A 21,601-nucleotide genomic window follows, 5' to 3' on the forward strand; every position below is an offset into this window, starting at 1 on the left:
TATCCCACCTTCAGCTAATAATGGAATCTTCTATTGCTCCTATCAGTTCATCCCCCACAGTTATTACCTTTTGTACTACCAGCCCCTCCCTCTTAAATTGTAAGCTCCAAGGAGCAGGGCCCTCCCAACCCTCTTATATTGAACTGTATTGTCTCCCTTTATATTGTAAAGCACTGAGCAAACTGTTGGCATTATATAAATACGGTTAAATAATAATAATCATACCTTTTAGTATATCTTCATTCTCTAACCATCATTTCCTCTAGTATGTCTAGAGTCTCTGACTATAACGTCCTCCAGTATATCTCCAATCTCTGACCATCATTTCCTTAGTATGTGTCCAGTCTCTATGTCTCCAGTCTCTGACCATCATTTCCTCTAGTAGGTCTGCAGTCGCTGACTATAATTTCCTCTAATAAGTCTACAATCTATGGCCATCATTTCCTCCAGTATGTCTCCAGTCTCTGGCCATCATTTCCTTTGGTAGGTTGGCAATCTCTGATCATAGTTTCCTCTGGTGTGTCTCCAGTCTCTGACAATCATTTTTTCTAGTATGCCTATAGGCTCATACTAAAAAGGAATGATGGTCAGAGACTGAAGGCATTCTACAGGAAATGATTGTCAGATACTATAGATATACTAGAGTAAATGAAGATCAGACACTGTCGACATACTAGAGGAAATTATCAGAGACTCAGACATACTAGAAGAAATAAGAGATCATTAGCATACCAAAAAGGAGGTGATGGTCAGACAGCAGATAGACTAGAGGAAATACTGGTCTGAAATTGCTAACATACTAGAAGGAATGATGGTCAGAAACAGAAGATATTCTGCAGGAAATGATTGCCATAGTCTAGACATAATAGAGGAAACGATGGTCAGAACTTATTAGTGTACTAGAGGGAACGATGTTAAATCTTTGTTGACAAACTAGAGAAAATGATGGTCAATCTCTGACCATCTTTTCCTCTAGTATGTCTCCAGTATTCCTCCAATATATTCCCAGGGATTGGGGGAAATGATGGTCAGAGACTACCCTTAGAGACAGGATATGCTACAGCGGTGGTTGGGAACTGGAGACATGCTGCAGAAGATGGGGGACACAATATATGAGGCTAGTAGAGATGACTGCTATCACACAACAATGTTCACTTCCATTGCAGATTGCTGGGGTCCAGGGGCCACACAAGTACCATGGGGCTGCAAGTGGCCCTAAGCCACACATTGGGCACTAGGGACATGTTGCATGGGGCTAGTAGAGATTACTACTATTCTAGGCTTTTTTTCCTCAGAATAGGTGCAAGAACTTCCCCCTTCTAAATCACTCTTTGTCTCCACCCCCTACCCAACTCCGAGAACTGTGCCTTGGTTCCACCCCCCACCCACCTCCCAGTATCGCCCCTTTTAGAGAATACAGAACCAAGTATCATTTTGTGCTATCAAATAATGTATATAGAATTTAGTAATAGCAAGAAAGACAGTATTTATTTATTTATTTCAGGTACTTATATAGCGCCGTCAATTTACACAGCGCTTTACATATATATTGTACATTCACATCATCCCTAACCCTCAAGGGGTGTACAATCTAAGGTCCCTAACTTACACTCATACAAACACATATTAGGACCAATTTAGACAGGATCCAATTAACCTACCAGCATGTCTTTGACGTGTGGGAGGAAACTGGAGTACCCGGAAGAAACCCACGCAGGCACAGGGAGAACATGCAAACTCCAGGCAAGTTTTCATGGTATAAGGTCAGGTTCAGAGACCAGTTGCTACAGCAGTATAAGGCTTACCTGAAACCAGCATGATGGATACACCAGCACGTCACCCTGGGAATAATGCAGGCTCACCTGAGGTGCGGGGTCTAAGTATAAACCGGTCTTCACCAGAGCTCCTAATGGAGGAGATGGATTTGGCTGCGTGTTAATACCAGGTCGCAGATCTCAGGATCACCCCACCAGGGAATGAACAAGCTGGAAACCAATAGCAGATAAAACAGTTTAGGGATCAAACAGAAGCCGAGTCAGTCACAAGCCAAGGGTCGGTCACAAAGGGTAGTAGATAAGGATGAGGCAAAATCGTAGTCAGTAGCACGCCAAAGGTCGGTAACGAAGACGTAGACGACAGCAGCAGGAACGATAAGCTGGATATTGGCTGGGAAGGCACAATAATCTTACAAGGAGGAAGTGTATGGACATGGCTTTTATGGGAAGTTCATGGGAGGAGCAAGGAGTTCAAGGTTCAAGACAAACAGGTCCAAGGCAGGATCATCCAAAGAATTGTCAAGGGAGCTGTCCAGCATTCCAGGTGGCTCAGCAAGAAGAAACACTGTCTCTCACCACAGAGGGCCCAGGTTTGAACCCAGGCTCTGACAGTACTCCCCTCCTTACAGGATGTCCCCTGGACGTCTTAGGACCAGGCTTTTTGGGAAACCTATGGTGGAATTCTCTTGTTAATCTAGGAGCATGAACATTTTCTTCAGGCTCCCAAGAATTCTCCTCTTGCCCATATCCTTCCCATTGGACAGGATATTGCAACTTTCCTCTAAACATCCTAGAGTCAAGAATCTTCTCCACCACATATTCTTCTTCGCCCTGTACCTCAACAGACGGAGGAGGTGGAAGAATTCTTCCAGAGAAAGGATTTTCATGAAATGGTTTGAAAAGTGATACATGAAAAACAGGGTGAATCTTCATACTGTCAGGAAGTTTTAAGCGAAAAGTGACTGGGTTGATCTGAGCAGAAATCTGGAAAGGTCCCACAAACTTTTGGCCCAACTTTGCAGATGGAACATGAACCTTCAGGGTTTTTGGTAGATAGCCAAACCTTGTCGCCCACATGAAAGGTAGGAAGTGATCTGTGATGACTATCGGCAGCCCTTTTATAACATTCCTGAGCTTCCCCCAAGGTCTCGATTAACTTCGCCTGAATCTCCTGCAATGTAGTTAATCTGTTGGCAAAAGCAGGAATTTGAGTTGTGATAGGGAGATCAAGAATAAAAACTGGATGATACCCCGTATTGACGAAAAAGGGGCTTTGGGAAGTGGAGCTATGTTTAGCATTGTTATAGGCAAACTCTGCCGTAGGTAGATAGTCCATCCAGTCATCCTGAAGATAACTGACAAAACATCGAAGGTACTGTTCCAAAGTTTGATTGGTCCTTTCGGTCTGACCATTGGACTGTGGATGAAAAGCAGAGGACAGGTTAACAGTTACCCCTAAAGCTAAACAAAAGCTTTTCCAAAATTTTGATGTAAATTGTACACCTCTATCAGATACCACATCATCAGGGATTCCATGTAATTTTAAAACATCTTGAACCATCAGCTCCGCAGTTCAGCAGATGGTACCCCCTTAACAGGTATAAAATGAGCCATTTTAGTAAGGCGGTTGACAACTACCAAGATAGTAGTCATTTCTCTTGAGGGAGGTAATTCGACTACAAAAGTCCACAGAAATTGACCCAAAGGTCTTGATGGAACAGGAAGTGGCTGGAGCAACCCCAAAGGAGAAGCTTGGGGTGTCTTATGACGTGCACACGTCAGACAGGAGGCCACGTAACGTTTGATATCCTTCTTATAACTAGGCTACCAGAAGGAACGTGACAGAAGGTCATCTGTCTTTGAAATCCCAAAATGTTCTGCCAGTTTGGAGTCATGAACTAATTTGAGGACTTCCACCCGAGCAGACTCAGGCACATAGAGACGATGTGCTAGAGTCCAAAAAAGTTCTTGTACTCAAGGTTTATGTCCCTAGGAAGATCACTGAGAAGTGGGTCATTCTCATACCCCTCTTTGAGAAGACTCAAGAATGTCTTTGCACTTGTGGCCCCTAGGAAGTTCTTTTGTGTTAGGGTAGAACATTCGGAGTTGCCCTCAAGGGGAGGCTCGGACAGCATCCTTGATAAGGCATCGGCCTTACCATTCCTTGATCTAGGTTGATATGATATAATAAAATTGAATCTGGAAAAGAATAAAGACCAGCGTGCTTGTCTAGAAGACAGTCTCTTGGCCAAACGAATGAATTCTAGATTTTTTTATTGTCAGTGAGAACAGTTACAGGATGATTAGCCTCTTCTAGCAGATGCCTCCATTCCGAAAAGGCTTCCTTAATTGCCAGTAGCTCTTTATTCCCAATTTCTTTCGGCTGAGGACCTCAAACGGGAAAGTAGGCACAAGGATGAAGCTGCATTTTTTCATCACTTCACTGAGACAGGATCGCTCCCACGGCAGAATTGGAAGCATCCACTTCAAAGGGTAGTTCAAGATCGGAATGTACCAAAATTGGTGCTGAAGTGAAAAGAGTTTTCAGCTTTTCAAACGCAGCTTGTGCTTCAGAGGTCCAAACAAAGGGTACCCCTTTCTTTGTAAGTTGTGTGATTGGAGCTATCACTCTAGAAAAATTTCTTATAACTTTTCTGTAGAAGTTGGCAAACCCAATGAAACATTGGATTTCCTTAACATTTCTAGGTGCTGACCAATCTACCACTGCTTTGATCTTCTCGGGATCCATGCTCACTCCCTCTGGAGAAATGATATAGCCTAAGAACTGGATCTGGGTTTGTTCAAATTCACATTTCTTCAATTTAATGTAAAGTCTAGTCTTCCTTAATCTTTCAAAAACAGTGGAAACATGTTTGCGGTGCTCTTCCCAATTATCGGAAAAGATAAGGATATCATCCAGATAGGCAATTACAAATTGGTCCAACAGATCACGAAAGACATCGTTGATGAAATGCTGAAACATTACAGGGGCGTTACAAAGTCCAAACGGCATCACCAGGGATTCGAAATGCCCATACTTAGTCCTGAAGGCAGTTTTCCATTCGTCTCCTTGACGAATGTGGAAAAGGTTATAAGCCCCTCGGAGATCAAGCTTTGTAAAGATCTTGGCAGAACGAAGTCTTTCCAACATTTCTGAGATCAAGGGTAATGGATAGCAGTTCTTAATAGTGATTTTATTCATGTCTCTGTAGTCAATGCATGGACGCAAGGTGGATTCCTTCTTTTCAACGAAGAACAGGGCTGCCCCCGCAGGAGAAGTTGAGTGTCTAATAAAGCCCTTCTCCAAATTCTCATTGATCCACAATCTGAGTACTTTTAATTCAGGTTCCGACAGATTGAAAAGGCTGCCAAAAGGTACTTCTGCCCCTGGGTGCAGTTCAATGGGGCAATCATATGGGTGATGAGGGGGTAATTGATCAGCATTTTTCTTGTCACAGACATCCCGGAACTCATGGTAACATGTGGGCAAGTTGTCATATGACTGGATAGCCACTATATCACTTTTCGATTCCTTGGTCGGTGACGAACTTGGTCGGCAAGGTTTTTTGCAATATTTTTCACAGTGGGGGGACGTAAAATCTATAGTCCGTGCTCCCCAGTTGATGGAAGGATTGTGAGTGGAAAACCAAGGAATGCCCAGGATGATGGGAAACTTGGGTGACGTAATCAGCTGAAAGCTGATGGTCTCACAATGGTCAGCCTCAAACAACAGTTCCAGGGGAACCATTTTATGGGTAACAGGTCCTGAAGATAAGGGTGACCCATCAACTGTCTCCATATCAATAGGGGTAACTGTATTTCTGGCTTGAATATTTCTGTTGTTGGCAAACTCTATATCCATAAAGTTCCCCCCAGCCCCGGAGTCCAGCATAGCTGAGCAGGAGATTTCACGGCCCTCAGATAAAAGTTTAATGGGGATAACAAAATGAGAAAGCAGGGGGTTCACTTTATTCTCTTCAGGAATCAGTGAGGAGACAGACTGGCTTATGGAGTTTATGTGTTCAGGCTCAATCACATCAGTCACAGCAATTGTTCTTCTAACTTTGTTAGAACAATTAATTGCATAATGACCAGAATCTCCACAATATAAACATTAATTTCTCTGAACGTCTTCTTGCTTTCTCCTGAATGGAAATGGATCTCTTGATCGCATCAACCTGCATAGGCTCAGGAGTGTTAGAACTCAGAGAGACTCTTGAATCCTGCTGAACAAATGGACTAGCAGAGAGATGCATGCCCCTATTACCTCCAAACATTCCCAGCCTCTCCTTACTCCTTTCTGTAAGTCTTTGATCGATTCGGATACACAATTGGATGAATTCCTCAAGATCATTAGGAATAGCAACTCTGGCAAGCTCATCCTTTACCTGTTCAGAAAGCCCTTGGCGGAACTGGCTCTTTTGTGCTGCAGGGTTCCAAGTGGTATCTGAGATCCAACTTCTGAATTCGGCTGCATATTCAGTGACCGAATGTCTACCCTGCTGCAGACTATGCAATTTTGCGTCGGCAGTAGCACAACGGTTGGGATCATCAAAAACCTGATTCATCGCAGTCAAAAAGGTATCAAAATCATTCAACATGCCATGGTTTTGCTCTATATAAGGGGAGGCCCAGGCTAGAGCTTCACCAGTCAGAAGCCCAATAACAAACCTTTTTCTCTGAAGGAAACACAGCAGGGTACATTTGGAAATATATGTGACATTGATTATGGAAACCCCTGTAGTGGCGGCGGTCTCCATTAAACTTAGATGGTTGGGGCATATGTGAGTTAGGATCATCTCGGTTCAGCAGTTGTCTCTGCAGAGCCTGAATCTCTCCCTGTTGCCTATCCACAATGTTTTCTAGTTTGGCAACTTCCTCTTGATGGGTAACCCCAAATTCCTGCAGCTCAGCAATTTGCTGCCTAAGACGAGTCACAACACTTGCTATAGCGGCCTCCATGTTTGGGCCAGATTATTCTGTCACGGTCTGGGTCAGGTTCAGAGACCAGTTGCTATAGCAGTATAAGGCTTACCTGAATCCAGCAGGATAGGTACACCAGCGGGTCACCCTGGGAATTACGCAGGCTCACCTGAGGTGCGGGGTCTAAGTATAAACCGGTCTTCACCAGAGCTCCTAATGGTGGAGATGGATTTGGCTGCGTATTAATACCAGGTCGCAGATCTCAGGGTCACCCCACCAGGGAATGAGCAAGCTGGAAACCAATAGCAGATAAAACAGTTTAGGGATCAAACAGAAGCCGAGTCAGTCACAAGCCAAGGGACGGTCACCAATGGTAGTAGATAAGGATGAGGCAAAATCGTAGTCAGTAGCACGCCAAAGGTCGGTAACGAAGATGTAGACAGCAGCAGGAACGATAAGCTGGATATTGGCTGGGAAGGCACAATAATCTTACAAGGAGGAAGTGTATGGACATGGCTTTTATAGGAAGTTCATGGGAGGAGCAAGGAGTTCAAGGTTCAAGACAAACAGGTCCAAGGCAGGATCATCCAAAGAATTGTCAAGGGAGCTGTCCAACATTCCAGGTGGCTCAGCAAGAAGAAACAGGTATAGGTGAATCAGAGTGACTTGCAAGCCACAGGTGTGATAATTACTAGAGGATCGCAAACATGAAACACATAACTACAACTGTGTTGGAAATATCTACAAATATATGTTGCGCTCCTAAATACTTTTCAATAAATAATAATTAAATTATTACCATTAAATTAATTCCAATTATGATACAAATAACTTATAAAAGTGTATACATACCAAAGAATATTTAAATAGATATTTAAATAGATAATTTCAGCTAATCAATCTCCTCCAAATAAATATCAAAATAATTCCACATGAAATACTCCTCTGAAAAAATATATTTTACCAAGTGCTCATAAATCATAATAATTTAATGGTAATAATTTAATTATTATTTATTGAGAAGTATTTAGGAGCGCAACATATATTTGCAGCAAGAAGAAACACTGTCTCTCACCACAGAGGGCCCAGGTTCAAACCCAGGCTCTGACACAGGTGGTGCTGTGGCTGGGATTTGAACCAATGACCCTAATACTGCCAGGTGGAAGTGCTAACCATTTGGCCACTACACCATTTGGCCCAGTAAAATAGATCCATTGCAGTGAGCAACAGTAGACCCCCTTTTCAACAACAAACCTCACCCCTACAACAATAGACTCCCCCAGCAACAATGGATGCCACACAACAAAATACCACCCCAGAAATAGCAAAGACAGATCTTCCAGCATCCAGCAACAATAGACCTCTCTCTCAAAATTAGATCCCTCTCAGAAAACAAGTGATCCCCCCCAGCAACAAAAGACTTACCTAGCAACAATAGAAACCCATGCAAAAATAGATCCCCGCCAATGACAATAGATCCCCCAGTAGCCAGTATCAACAGACCCTTCAACACACCCCAGCATCCCTTCCCATTACATACATTAATTGCTGGAGTTCCTCCACATTCCCGCTGAAAAAAAGCCCTGCTACTATTACTCCTTTACAAATCATTTCTCACTTCCAGTGCAGATTGCTGGGGTCCAAGGGCCACTAAACAAGTACAAAAGCCCCAAATGCTAGAAACCAATGCTCCGGGGTTTACAGAATATTGAGTGAGTGTCAGTCCTGTGAATGAGAATTCAGAGAGCATGGATTAGACTTGTTCTAATTTAACTACCCCCAAAAAAATACTTAAGACCCTAAAAAAAATAAAAAAATAAAATTGCAATAAAAATTATTTGCTGGGAATTATTTTTCATTTGTTATTTGTACAAAATGGTTACTGTGCAAATATATTTCTTGTTATTACTGATAATCCCAATTATATTCAGTTCTAGAATGGAGATTTCCCCTTACAAAATTCTTGTTTTGTTTGTACATAGTTTACAGTCTGATGCAACAAAAGGCTTCATCTGGTGCAATTAAAATATTTATTTTTATTTATAATGTAAAAGAAAATAAACTAATTGTTAGCTCTGGGAAATGAACACCGCGGGGATAAATAAAGTAGCTTTTCAAAAAAATATAAAAGGACCTGTCAAAGGCTGATAAATTGTAACGCCGAGGAAATCCTCTACCAGAGTATGGGCATAAATGGAGACCTCCATCATCTTCCTACAGATCTGCTGCATTACCATACAAATGTCCATATTCCCAGGATAAATGAGGAGATGAACAGTACCGGGAACACTGTAAGTACACAATAGCTATTACTATAGAAATATCTCTATAAAATCATATATTGGGAAAAACAACTGACTTTCTTATGGCTTTATAAAGTTTTGGTATTTTGATCTTTTGTGTTATATGAATTTTTGGTATTTTGATTTTTTTTGTATTATCTGAATTTTTGGTATTTTGACCTTCTGTAATATTTGAATTTTTAGCATTTTGATCTTTGTGTCATCTGAAGTTTTGGTATCTTGGTATTTTGTAATATTTAAATTTTTAGCATTTTGATATTTTGTATTATCTGAATTTTTGGTCTTCTTGTCATATTTGAATTTCTGGTATTTTGATCTTTTGTAATAGCTGAAACTTTAGCTTTCAATTAAGTGGTGAGAAAAATTGGTGTGCCAGTATAATAATAGAAGTAATAAAGGATCACATATGCAAAATAATAGAGGTCATAAAGAACCATATACTGTATGTACAGTATAATAATAGTTTTGGTATTTTGATCTTTTTTAATCTGAATTTTTGATGTTTTGTAACATTTGAATTTTTTGTATTTTGATCTTTTGTAATATCTGAAATGTTCGCTTTCAATAAAAAGGTGAGAAAAATATTCTGAAGACCTTCAATTTTTAATGACTAATAGCTTTGTCAGTATAATAATAGAAATAATAAAGGATTACTGTATATATGTATAATAATAGAAGTAATACAGGGTTATATATGTATAATAGAAGTAATAAAGGGTCATATATGTATAATAATAGACGTGAAAAAGTGTCATATATGTATAATGATAGACGTGAAAAAGTGTCATATATGTATAATAATAGACGTGAAAAAGTGTCATATATGTATAATAATAGAAGTGATAAAGGGTCATATATGTATAATAGACGTAATAAAGGGTCATATATGTATAATAATAGAAGTAATAAAGGATCATATTTTTATAATAATAGAAATAATAAAGGGTCATATATGTATAACTGAAGTAATAAAAGGTTGTGTATATATAGAATAGAAGTAATAAAGTGTCATATATGTATAATAATAGAAGTAATAAAGGATCATTTATGTATAATAAAAGAAGTAATAAACAATCATATATGTATAATAAGAGAAATAATAAACGATCATATATGTATAATAATAGAAGTAATAAAGGATCATATAATAGAAGTAATAAAGGATCATATATGTATAATAATAGAAATAATAAAGGATCATATATGTATAATAACAGAAGTAATAAAGGATCATATATGTATAATAACAGAAGTAATAAAGGATCATATATGTATATTAATAATAAGTAATAGTAATAGAAGTAATAAAGGGTAATATTTTTAGTTGATTCAATTCAAAGCATTTATTGGCCCCTGGCTGATTAGTAAAATTTATTGGCCCCATGTAGGATCATCTGCAATGATTCCCTTTGCTGTTAACCACCATTCTGTTACTTGTGAAATAAATCCAGAAATTGTCACAATTTACAAATCTATTACATTTCAGCATATTGTGTACCTAAACAAAAAATAAGATGTCCTATATTGCAACATTTCAATCCTTAATGTAGCCACCGCATCTGATTTTCTTGTATTTTAGGCTGTGTTTTCCTTTGTTACTGGGAGGATCACCAGGTAAATAATACACATCCTGTCCTAGGACAACCCTCACCATGCTGCATCTATGAGGGGTCAGTCACCCTAGGACAGAAAGGGGGAGAGTCGCTAAAACTGGAGCACACTGAATCTGGTGCAGCTCTGCATAGTAACCAATCAGCTTCCAGGTTTATTATCAAAGCTTCATTGAACCAGCTGACTTTAGAAGCTTATTGGCTCCCATGCACAGCTTCACCAGATCCTGAGTGTAGCAATCGTGCCCACAGAGATGGACGCAGTCCTCCATTTGGTTAAGAATTTTCCAGGTAATACCATTTCTCACTCCCAAAGCAGGCTGCCCCCTCCATTTTGTAGATCTATCATCCCCCCTTCCTCTCTGTTCATCCACAGTGACATATGGCCTGTGTGTTGGAAGTGTCACAGGCAGGCCAGAGCACAGCAGGCAGCTCTGAGCTATAAAACCTCTCTGAGCTGGGTGCTGGACTGTCTAAGAAACTGTGCAATCTGGCACCTCGTAAAAGGATAACCCAAGCCTTCCACTGAGTTCAAAGACATTCCAGGGGAGTCATAAACTAGATACCACTTTTAAAATCCATTTTCCCTCTATGCCTCATATCTTGGAATATGAGAGACTTACATAAAAACCAGGCATATCTTCAGATTGCTCATGAGAAGACAAACCATTTGATATGTCACACTCCTTGGCTGGAATATATAGGAAAGCAGAAAATGACATCTCTTGAACCATTCAGGTATGTTTTTCATATTCATATCTAACCGTTCTGCAGATGCGTCTGCATATTAATCTCCCCGTGGGTGGAATGTTACTTGTGCCTAGGAAAATTTATGAGCCAAAATATAAGCTAGGAGAGATTTTGGTTCTAGCTTGGGTCTCCGTCTAGACACCTCTCCCCAAATGAGGCATTGGTCCTTGGCTTCAGAGACACCCCCTGCTTGGGGACACAAAATAGGCTGTCAGGCCTAAGAGTTGAAGTTGAAGAAATCTCCCTTTTAACATCAGAACCAACTTGGGAGACGGTGCCCTTCTGCTCTGAAACTTGATCTGCTTAACCCAGGACTTTTGGCAAGTAATCTACCTCTCTAAACTTCTTTCTATTACCTTTTTGCTGTGTTATTGCTCTCTGTATATTTATATATATATTGGTTACATCTTTTTTCTGTAAATATTTTTATTGCACCCTTTTGACCTTTTAGTAATAAATATTTCTTTCTGAAAGTGTTGAACTGTTTCTATAGCTCTTTAATGCAACTTACGAATTCCTGCCGCTGAAGAGCGCTACTATGTTTGTTTAACCCTCTGTATAACCTGTCTGCAGTGACAGTGTACAGATGATTATCCAATCATTCTAGTGTATTGCTGATATTGCCGAGTTTCCTCTTTCTCTGTACAAAAAGGAGGTGGTGGCAGTGTGAAGGGTTAATTGCGTAATTAACCTGACCCAGTAACAATCGCGCTCAGGCTGCCGGTACATCGATTTGTAGTCCAGTGAGCTGGAAAATCGTGCATGGTGCAGCTGGGTGTGGAATTGTTATGCACGTGACATCGTGGTTTTAGATTGGCTAGTCGAGTTTGGTGAGAACGTCAGGGGTCTAACGCCGCGATCATCACACTGAGTGCTCCAGTAAATCTCCCCCAAAGTGGTTTAGGATGGTAAAACACCTTCCCCTCTCCTCTCTATAACATATTGTGGAGTTGTCCTGCAGTCCACAAAGCAGATCTCGGGCACGGCTGGTAGCAATACTAGAGATGTCAGTACAGCAGAAGCACTGAGGACCTTACAAGCTCCTTGGCAGGATCAACAGGAGGGGTTTACAGGGATATTTAGCAGACAGAAAACGAGGAACTAAGAGAAGCTGATTGTTGAGCTTTACATACACCTTATTATTTATAGTTTAACCCTTAGACGGCGAGTGTCTGGTGTCTGGGCCTTGACGCCGAGTAGCCTCATATTTGCATATCATTTGAAAATACATATGTGCAGAGAGCGCGCGCCCTGACACACGGAAAGGTCCCAATCTCCCCTTGCGATCGGGACCTTTTTTTATTTATTTCAGGTACTTATATGGCGCCGTCAATTTACGCAGCGCTTTACACATATGTATGGAACATTCACATCAGTCCCTAACCCTCAAGGGGCGTACAATCTAAGGTCCCTAACTTACCCACGCAAGCACAGGGAGAACATGCAAACTGCATGCAGGAGGCACCATGGTCGGGAATCGAACCCATTACCCATTTACTGCAAGGCAGACGTGCTAACCACTAAGCTACTGTGCCGCCCACGGTGGTCACATGACCGTAAAACCCCACCCCTGCCTCCCAGCTTCTGAAACTCTTAAAGGGCCAGGGTTAACCTCTTGTACAATATCCTGATTATATAAATGCAGAGAATTTTGTTTTGCCTTTAACATTTCTTATTTGCTGTCTAGTTCTACCATTATATTTTTCTGATTGTTTGTCTGATATAAAACCTTAAAAGTAAACAGCGTAGAAAATGTTGCAAACATTCTAAACTCCCTAGGCTATCCAGTCTGGAAAATCCATGAAGAAAACCCTTCCAATGAGGTTGACTGAATCACACAGCATACAGAGACAACAGTGATGCCGGGGGGCGGACATACCATTTGGGCAGCTGTGCAAGGGTCATCTAGGACTTTGAGGACCATTTATTGTAGATGTGTGTCAGGCCCTGGGACCCATGCACATATTCACCAGCACACCATGGCTGATCAAAAATCATCTAAAACTTGTATTGCAGAAAGATTACATCACTAAGGACCAAGTGCAACATTCTGGAGCTGTGCAGGACCCCTTCGTCAGGCACATACCCCGATGAAGGGGTCCTGCATGGCTCTGAAACTTTGCACTTGTTCCTTTGTGCTGTGATCTTTCTGCAATACCAGTTTTAGCCGGTGTTTGATGATCCATGATGTGCTGGTGAATATGTGAATTGATCCATGATGTGCTGGTGAATATGTGAATTGATCCATGATGTGCTGGTGAATATGTGAATTGATCCATGATGAGTTCAGTATCCAGATGGTAGTCGCTCCAGCACCCATTACTGGCAAGCCCAGTTTCCAGGAACATGTGCGATGGGAATGTAGATGATGTGCTGGGACCCCTCACACCGCCACATATATCTGGTCACAGCTCATTTCTACCTAGCAGCAAATCAACATACAGTAAAGCAAGGTTTTTTTTTCTCAGAGAATGTGTTCCCCACCATTCATGCTGAAAAAATTCCCTGCAGTAAAGTAATGTTTTTACTTGGCACATAGTTTAATGGAGGGACCCAAAAATCAGCATCACAAAACAGGCTGCAATGCGCTCTACTCCTATAATACCATTTGTTCTCCCCACCTTACACATGACCTGGACTTACCTTTGTGCTAAATTGTCTGGTTTCTTTTTGTGTCTTAGACAATAGAATGTTTATGGCTGTCCCGGCCCTGTATTAATGTCTTTGTACTACACATTGTAAGGATTCTTGCTTTCCATAAAAATGTTTATGGAAGAAAAAAAAATAGCATCACACAGGGGGGCTCTTTGGTGACTTTGACCACCACCAGGATAGAAAGTGACAGCATTGACCTTTTATTCCTTTTAATTTATGCAAAAGAATGTGAAGCTTTTTTCTATGCCATTTCTTCTGGTCTAAATATACTGTAAAAAATGTGTTTCCTTCCTACCAACAAATTTTGAAAAGCTTGGTCACCTTTACTTAGGATAATTTTTAACCCCTTTCTGTCTGGACACTTTCACCCCCTTCCAGTCCGGACACTTTCACCCCCTTCCAGTCTGGACACTTTCCGCCCCTTCCAGTCCGGACGCTTTCACCCCCTTCAAGTCTAGACGCTTTCCCCCCCTTCCTGTCAGGACACTTTCTCCCCCCTTCCTGTCCGGACACTTTCACCCCCTTCCAGTCTGGACACTTTCACCCCCTTCCAGTCCAGACGCTTTCCCCCCTTCCAGTCCGGACACTTTCACCCCCTTCCAGTCCGGACGCTTTCACCCCCTTCCAGTCCGGACGCTTTCACCCCCTTCCAGTCTGGACGCTTTCCCCCCCTTCCAGTCCGGATGCTTTCATGCCCTTCCAGTCCAGACACTTTCACCCCCTTCCAGTCCGGACACTTTCACCCCCTTCCAGTCCGGACGCTTTCCCCCCTTCCAGTCCGGACGCTTTCCCCCCCTGCCAGTCTGGACGCTTTCACCCCCTTCCAGTCCGGACGCTTTCCCCCCCCTTCCAGTCCAGATGCTTTCATGCCCTTCCAGTCTAGACGCTTTCCCCCCCCTTCCTGTCTGGACACTTTCTCCCCCCTACCTGTCCGGATGCTTTCATGCCCTTCCAGTCCAGACACTTTCACCCCCTTCCAGTCCAGACGCTTTCACCCCCTTCCAGTCTGGACACTTTCACCCCCTTCCAGTCCAGACGCTTTCCCCCCTTCCAGTCCGGACACTTTCACCCCCTTCCAGTCCGGACGCTTTCACCCCCTTCCAGTCCGGACGCTTTCCCCCCCTTCCAGTCCGGATGCTTTCATGCCCTTCCAGTCCAGACACTTTCACCCCCTTCCAGTCCAGACGCTTTCACCCCCTTCCAGTCCGGACACTTTCCCCCCCTTCCAGTCCGGACGCTTTCCCCCCCTTCCAGTCCGGACGCTTTCACCCCCTTCCAGTCCGGACGCTTTCACCCCCTTCCAGTCCGGACGCTTTCCCCCCCTTCCAGTCCGGATGCTTTCATGCCCTTCCAGTCCAGACGCTTTCACCCCCTTCCAGTCTGGACACTTTCACCCCCTTCCAGTCCGGACACTTTCCCCCCCTTCCAGTCCGGACGCTTTCCCCCCCTTCCAGTCCGGACGCTTTCACCCCCTTCCAGTCCGGACGCTTTCACCCCCTTCCAGTCCGGACGCTTTCACCCCCTTCCAGTCCGGACGCTTTTACCCCCTTCCAGTCCGGACGCTTTCCCCCCCTTCCAGTCCGGACGCTTTCCCCCCCTTCCAGTCTGGACGCTTTCCCCCCCTTCCAGTCCGGACGCTTTCACCCCCTTCCAGTCCGGACGCTTTCACCCCCTTCCAGTCCGGACGCTTTCCCCCCCTTCCAGTCCGGACGCTTTCCCCCCCTGCCAGTCCGGACGCTTTCACCCCCTTCCAGTCCGGACGCTTTCCCCCCCCTTCCAGTCCAGATGCTTTCATGCCCTTCCAGTCTAGACGCTTTCCCCCCCTTCCTGTCTGGACACTTTCTCCCCCCTGCCAGTCCGGACGCTTTCCCCCCCTTCCAGTCCGGATGCTTTCATGCCCTTCCAGTCCAGACACTTTCACCCCCTTCCAGTCCAGACGCTTTCACCCCCTTCCAGTCCGGACACTTTCCCCCCCTTCCAGTCCGGACGCTTCCCCCCCCTTCCAGTCCGGACGCTTTCCCCCCCTTCCAGTCCGGACGCTTTCACCCCCTTCCAGTCCGGACGCTTTCACCCCCTTCCAGTCCGGACGCTTTCACCCCCTTCCAGTCTGGACGCTTTCCCCCCCTTCCAGTCCGGATGCTTTCATGCCCTTCCAGTCCGGACGCTTTCACCCCCTTCCAGTCCGGACGCTTTCCCCCCCTTCTCGTCCGGACGCTTTCCCCCCCTTCCAGTCCGGACGCTTTCCCCCCCTTCCAGTCCGGACGCTTTCACCCCCTTCCAGTCCGGACGCTTTCCCCCCCTTCCAGTCCGGACGCTTTCCCCCCCTTCCAGTCCGGACGCTTTCACCCCCTTCCAGTCTGGACGCTTTCACCCCCTTCCAGTTCAGGCCAATTTTCAGTTTTCAGCGCTATCACACTTTGAATGACAATTGCGCGGTCATACAACACTGTACCCGTATGAATTTTTTAGCATTTTTGTGAGACAGATAAAGATTTATTTTGGTGGTATTTATTCACCACTGGGATTTTTATTTTTTTTGCTATGTAAATTAAAATGTCCAAAAATTAAAAAAAAAAGTGTTTTTCTTATAAAACTTTGCAAATAAATTATATTTCTTCATAAATCTTGGCCAAAATGTATTATGTTATATTTTTAGTACAACAAAAATAACCCAAATTAGTTTATAACCAAAAATTATAATTTTTAAACATTTTTTTTTACATTTTTTTATTTTTTTAATATTATTGTTTATTATTTTTTTTTATATATACTGTCACCCTAGCAGTACAGTGTCACCATGGTGACACTGTACTACTTGTGGGGGGTGAGGAAGTTTTTTTGGTTTTTTTTTTTACACTGATTGCTTTTACACCCATAAAGGATGCAAAAGCAATCATTTCTCCTTCTCTCTAGCTGCATTCTTGCAGCCATTGAGAACTACTGAGTGAGCTGTGATTGGTCACAGCTTGTCACATGGTACAAGGCTGTTGTGAATAGCCCTGTACCATGTGATCTCTGCAATCATTCACAGATTTCACATGTAGTAAGCAATGATGTCACAAGTGACATCTTGCTTACTACTCTGCATGTGATCACTGATTGGTCAATCAGTGATCACATGATTGGGACATCATACAGAGGTCCCGTCCGACGATCGGTGTTTCAATGTGTCCGGAAGAGCGCGCACAAGCAGGGTGTGGGGAGGCCATTTATAAACAGCCGCCCGACTCTGCACTGCCACCGTCCGGCCGTTTATATACAGTACAATGGCCGGATGGGAGGTGGTTAATGAACCCTTCTGTTGATATATACAGAGAGCCTTTGTCACGTACCTTGGTTGAAGGCTCAGTTGATGAGAGAGCTGCCCTTGCGGCTCTGGTCCGAGCACCCCTGAATGTGGTGCAGAGGTACAAGGCTCAAAGAAACACAGGTGCCGATAGCTTGATAGCAGGTGACTGCCATGGTCATGGACGTAGTCAAGGTGAGCCAGGGTCATACATAGTGAGACAGCGGTGTGGTCAGGAGGCAGGCTGGGGGCAGTACCAGGTTAGCAAGCAGAGCGAGGTCCAGTAGAAATCCGGGGTCAGCACCAGAAGATCAGGCAAGCTGAGGTCAGAACCTGGAATCCAAAGAGCAAGGTCAGGAGCAAGCCAGGTCACCAATGAAAGATCAATCAGTACACAGGAACACGGGTCACAGGAAGCTGAAGAACATCCAGCAATTAGTACACAGCTGAGTCTCCATTAAATAGACAGCTTGTCGCCAATGCGGGAAGATGTGCATGCCAATGTGCGATGGCGCATAGGAACGCACCTATGTGTCAGTGCATGCTGGATATTAGCCTTGGCTTGTCTGTGTGCTGGTACATGTGAACGAGCATTTGCTGCATGGGAATTAGCATTAGCTGAAGAGGAATTCACATGAGCTGCAGAAGAAGTAGCAATAGCTGCATTAGGTTCCTGACAGCCTTCAAGAGTTCAGTATAATCCCCAAGTTCCATATTTTGCCTAATACATTTTGTTTTAATGAGAATGTTGCATTTGGGCAATGCACCCATTGGATGCACAGAGTGCATGTAGCACTACCCCCATAAGGGCCACTGGAATTCACTGGTTCTTCCCAAGTAGTGAAGAGGCTACCACAGGCACCAGTCTATACACACGGCCCCAATACGTCAGTCTAGGTGATGTATTTATGACAATTATTGCTTGAAGAACTAAACAGGAGAGGGGTTAAGGCATGGTGTACTCCAAAACACTTGCACAGTAACAGCAGGACATTTTCTACTAGGCTCCCACTGCTGAGGAAGGGGGAATGGCCAACACTATGAGAGCCTTCTCAATCCAAACAACCTCTGGCACTTATATCCTAAAAGCACACAGTCATCAGGAATCCATTCAAAGTCAGTACTCACAAGTCCCCAGGACAGCTGCCACCTTCCAGCTTCCTCTGAACACCATCCAGAGTAGGAGACAGTCCTTCTCCAGACCAGATTCCTTTATGGTAAAGGCCAACAGTCAGGTCCCGAGAAGATCACTTCAGGTCCTCAGCTCTGCCACAGCTTGGACTTCAGAGAACAGCTAACACAGACTGACTTCACAGAACTCTGTCCACAGGCTATCCCCTAGGGCAGCAGCCCTAGAGGTTTTGAAACCCTCACTGCTGAGACACAAAAAAATCTCCACAGGGCTCCAAACTATTTATCACCTCCCCAGCCACCTCCTGGACACTCCAATGCAAGGATTGGCAAGAGCATGATAGATATTAAGGCTGGTCATTTGAATCTCCCTCCTCATGTTCTCAAAACTCCTTCCACAGGTAGGGGAAAGCAATCAAACTCCCAGCCTGTGAAACCCTGAATAGACCAGAACACACAACCACTGCTCTCTTGACTACAGAAGGAACCAAAAACTAAGCCTCAACAGTGTGCAATTGCTCATTCCTAGTTCTGTGACCTTGTTGGCATTGTAGAGGGCGCAGAGGAAGCTGGCTTCAGCAGTGAATACTTGCATAGTGTGGTTTGGGTGAAAAAATTACACTACCCTGGCTAATTGGAAAATCATAACTATTTTGACCTGATGTAACAAAGGAGGACCTGTAAGATTGGTCTCGTTATACCCATATGTTTTGGAGCTTCAGCTGCCTAAAGAATCTTCAACTTTAACACTTTTAGGACTGTAAGGGACCCCTGCCCCCCTTTGTGCACTGAGCTTCCTTCAGCTGGACCCCACTTTGCTACTGTGTCCTACAGTGATGACGGGGACAATGCTGGAGACCAAAGAGCACAGCCAAGACCATAATTACAACAAATCTGGAAGGTGTTTGATGTGAAGTAGCCATTGCCCTTCAATCATGGAGATGGGAGAAATGGGTATTGGAACTGGGTTGTGTAAACTCTCTTTGTTTCCAGATGTTGCTTTGTTACATGTTTGTATCTACATAAGATAATCACTTCCGTATATGTGGATTGGTTTAACTTCAACTGTGCATTTAACAGCCCAACACTGGGCTCAGCAGCTCTCCTTCATCATTACTACTGTTTACCCCTCCACAATGAGAGCACCTATTGACCATTAAAACAAAACTTTATACAGTACATATCATTTTTACCGAATGTCTTCTTTCCAGTCCCATGATACCACGACATCTGTTCAGCCTCTTCTTCCTCTGGTGGTGGGCACATCCTAAATGTTGCAGAGGAAGACCCTATGTAATAACAAGGCACCACTCTCTGCAGTGTTTTCCTTTGAGTGCAAAGACATGGGGTAGTGCCATGACACCAAGACCAATAGGACATTGGTAACAGAAGAAGAGCGTTGGATAGTCCACCCCTGAGCTAGACTATTGAGTCTACAAGTATAGAAGCAAAATTGTTACAGCTACTATATAAGACAGCTTTCTAACAATGGTTGTTAAGGAAGCAACAAGTGCCAGTGTGAATCACATAAGCAACCAGTGACGTCAACTGGCCCCATTCATTCAAGAATCCCTGGTCATGTAAGCAAAAGGGACAGGATAGCGCTGCCATCATTGACCAAATATGGCCACATGGTCATATTTGGGCAATGACATTGACGTATAATTGGTCAATGACATCACCTGGTTATATAAACATATGGTCATATTTGGTCAGTGACATCACCCAGGAAACACCACCCTTTGTTTACATATAGGGATAGATTTACTAAAACTGGAGCACTCGGAATCTGGTGCAGATGTGCATGATAGCCAATCAGCTTCTAGCTTCAGCTTGTTCATTTAAGCTTTGGCAAGGAAAACCAGAAGATGATTGGTTTCTCTGTAGAGTTGCACCAGATTTTTCTCCCTGCACAGCGTCAGGGACCAGGAGATGTAATTTGTGGCAATGGGATTGGGCGTGTCCATCAGTCGACAAGGTTTTTCATTCATCAGGCGTCATTTATCGTGATTGATGAGGAGCTGTTGAGACTGTTGAGACTATGGAGGACAGCACCAGAGATCGGGTGAGTATAGTAGCAAGGTCTGTGTTTTTATTTAAAGATTCTTTTTTTTAATTCTTTTTTTGTAACTTCTGTGCTCAGGATGGAGTTTGGCTTCATTAACACTTTCCCTTTGTCATTTTGTTTCTTCAGCTGACACATCGTAGGAACAAAACAATTGTCACTGAAGTCTTCTTTATTGGGTTTGAAAGTCTCACCGAATACAAAGGTCCACTCTTCCTTCTCCTATTCCTCATCTACGCTTTTACCTGCATTGATAACATTCTGATCATCCTACTAGTATGGAAGAGCCCTCGTCTTCATTCCCCCATGTATTTCCTGATCGCCAATCTGCTGGTTTGTGAAACTATCTACGTTACAAACCTGGTGCCGCCCTTGATGCACAGCACCCTATCAGGAAGGTGGTCCATGGACTTTATAAGCTGCCTTATCCAGATAAATGTTATGATTTGTATTACATTCGTTGAGACTTGTCTGCTTACGTTGATGTCATATGACCGATATCTGGCGATTTGTCAGCCATTGAGATACTCCACCCTCATTCACAACAGATTCTGCCTGTATTTTGTCATTGCTTTTTGGATCTTTTCATTCATTAGTATTTCGGTAATATTGTACCTTTTACTTGCTCTGGTATTTTGTGCCCCTATTGTCATAGAGCACTTTGTCTGTGAATACACGGCCTTTTTTAAAAATGCATGTATTATGTCGGACAGGAAACCTCTTATTATATTTGGCTTTACAATCAGCATTTTAATGAATACACCTTTTCTACTAATCCTCATGTCATACATCTTCATTGTGATCTCAGTCCTCAAGATAAAGTCATCATCTGGCAGAAAGAAAGCCTTCTCCACCTGTGGTTCCCATCTGGTGGTGGTGACTATATATTTTGGCATACCTTTTTTAGTAACTATGGTGCAAGGGGGAGGAAATGTCTATAATTTGTTGGCCGCCTTCTACTATGGGGTGCCTCCGCTGATAAACCCCCTTATTTACAGTTTAAGGAATCAGGAGATTCATAAAGCTCTACAGACAGCAATGAGTGCCATCAAGCAAAACTTTAGCAATAAAATAAACTAATGATAAATAAATCTTGTATTGTA

General features: G+C 43.3%; 1 protein-coding gene across 1 annotated transcript; it reads left to right on the forward strand.

The window, feature by feature from the left end:
* The first annotated feature begins 8,870 nt into the window (after positions 1–8,870).
* LOC149460380 (olfactory receptor 10P1-like) lies at positions 8,871–21,601 on the forward strand. Its single transcript, XM_089679784.1, has 2 exons — positions 8,871–8,989; positions 20,628–21,601. The coding sequence occupies exons 1-2, from the start codon at positions 8,882–8,884 to the stop codon at positions 21,576–21,578; spliced, it is 1,059 nt and encodes a 352-aa protein (XP_089535910.1). The 5' UTR covers positions 8,871–8,881; the 3' UTR covers positions 21,579–21,601.

This window comes from Staurois parvus, unplaced genomic scaffold (assembly GCF_062004578.1).
Source record: "Staurois parvus isolate SC_StPar_1 unplaced genomic scaffold, SC_StPar_1.0 ptg000231l, whole genome shotgun sequence".
In the NCBI taxonomy this organism is placed as follows: Eukaryota; Metazoa; Chordata; class Amphibia; order Anura; family Ranidae; genus Staurois; species Staurois parvus.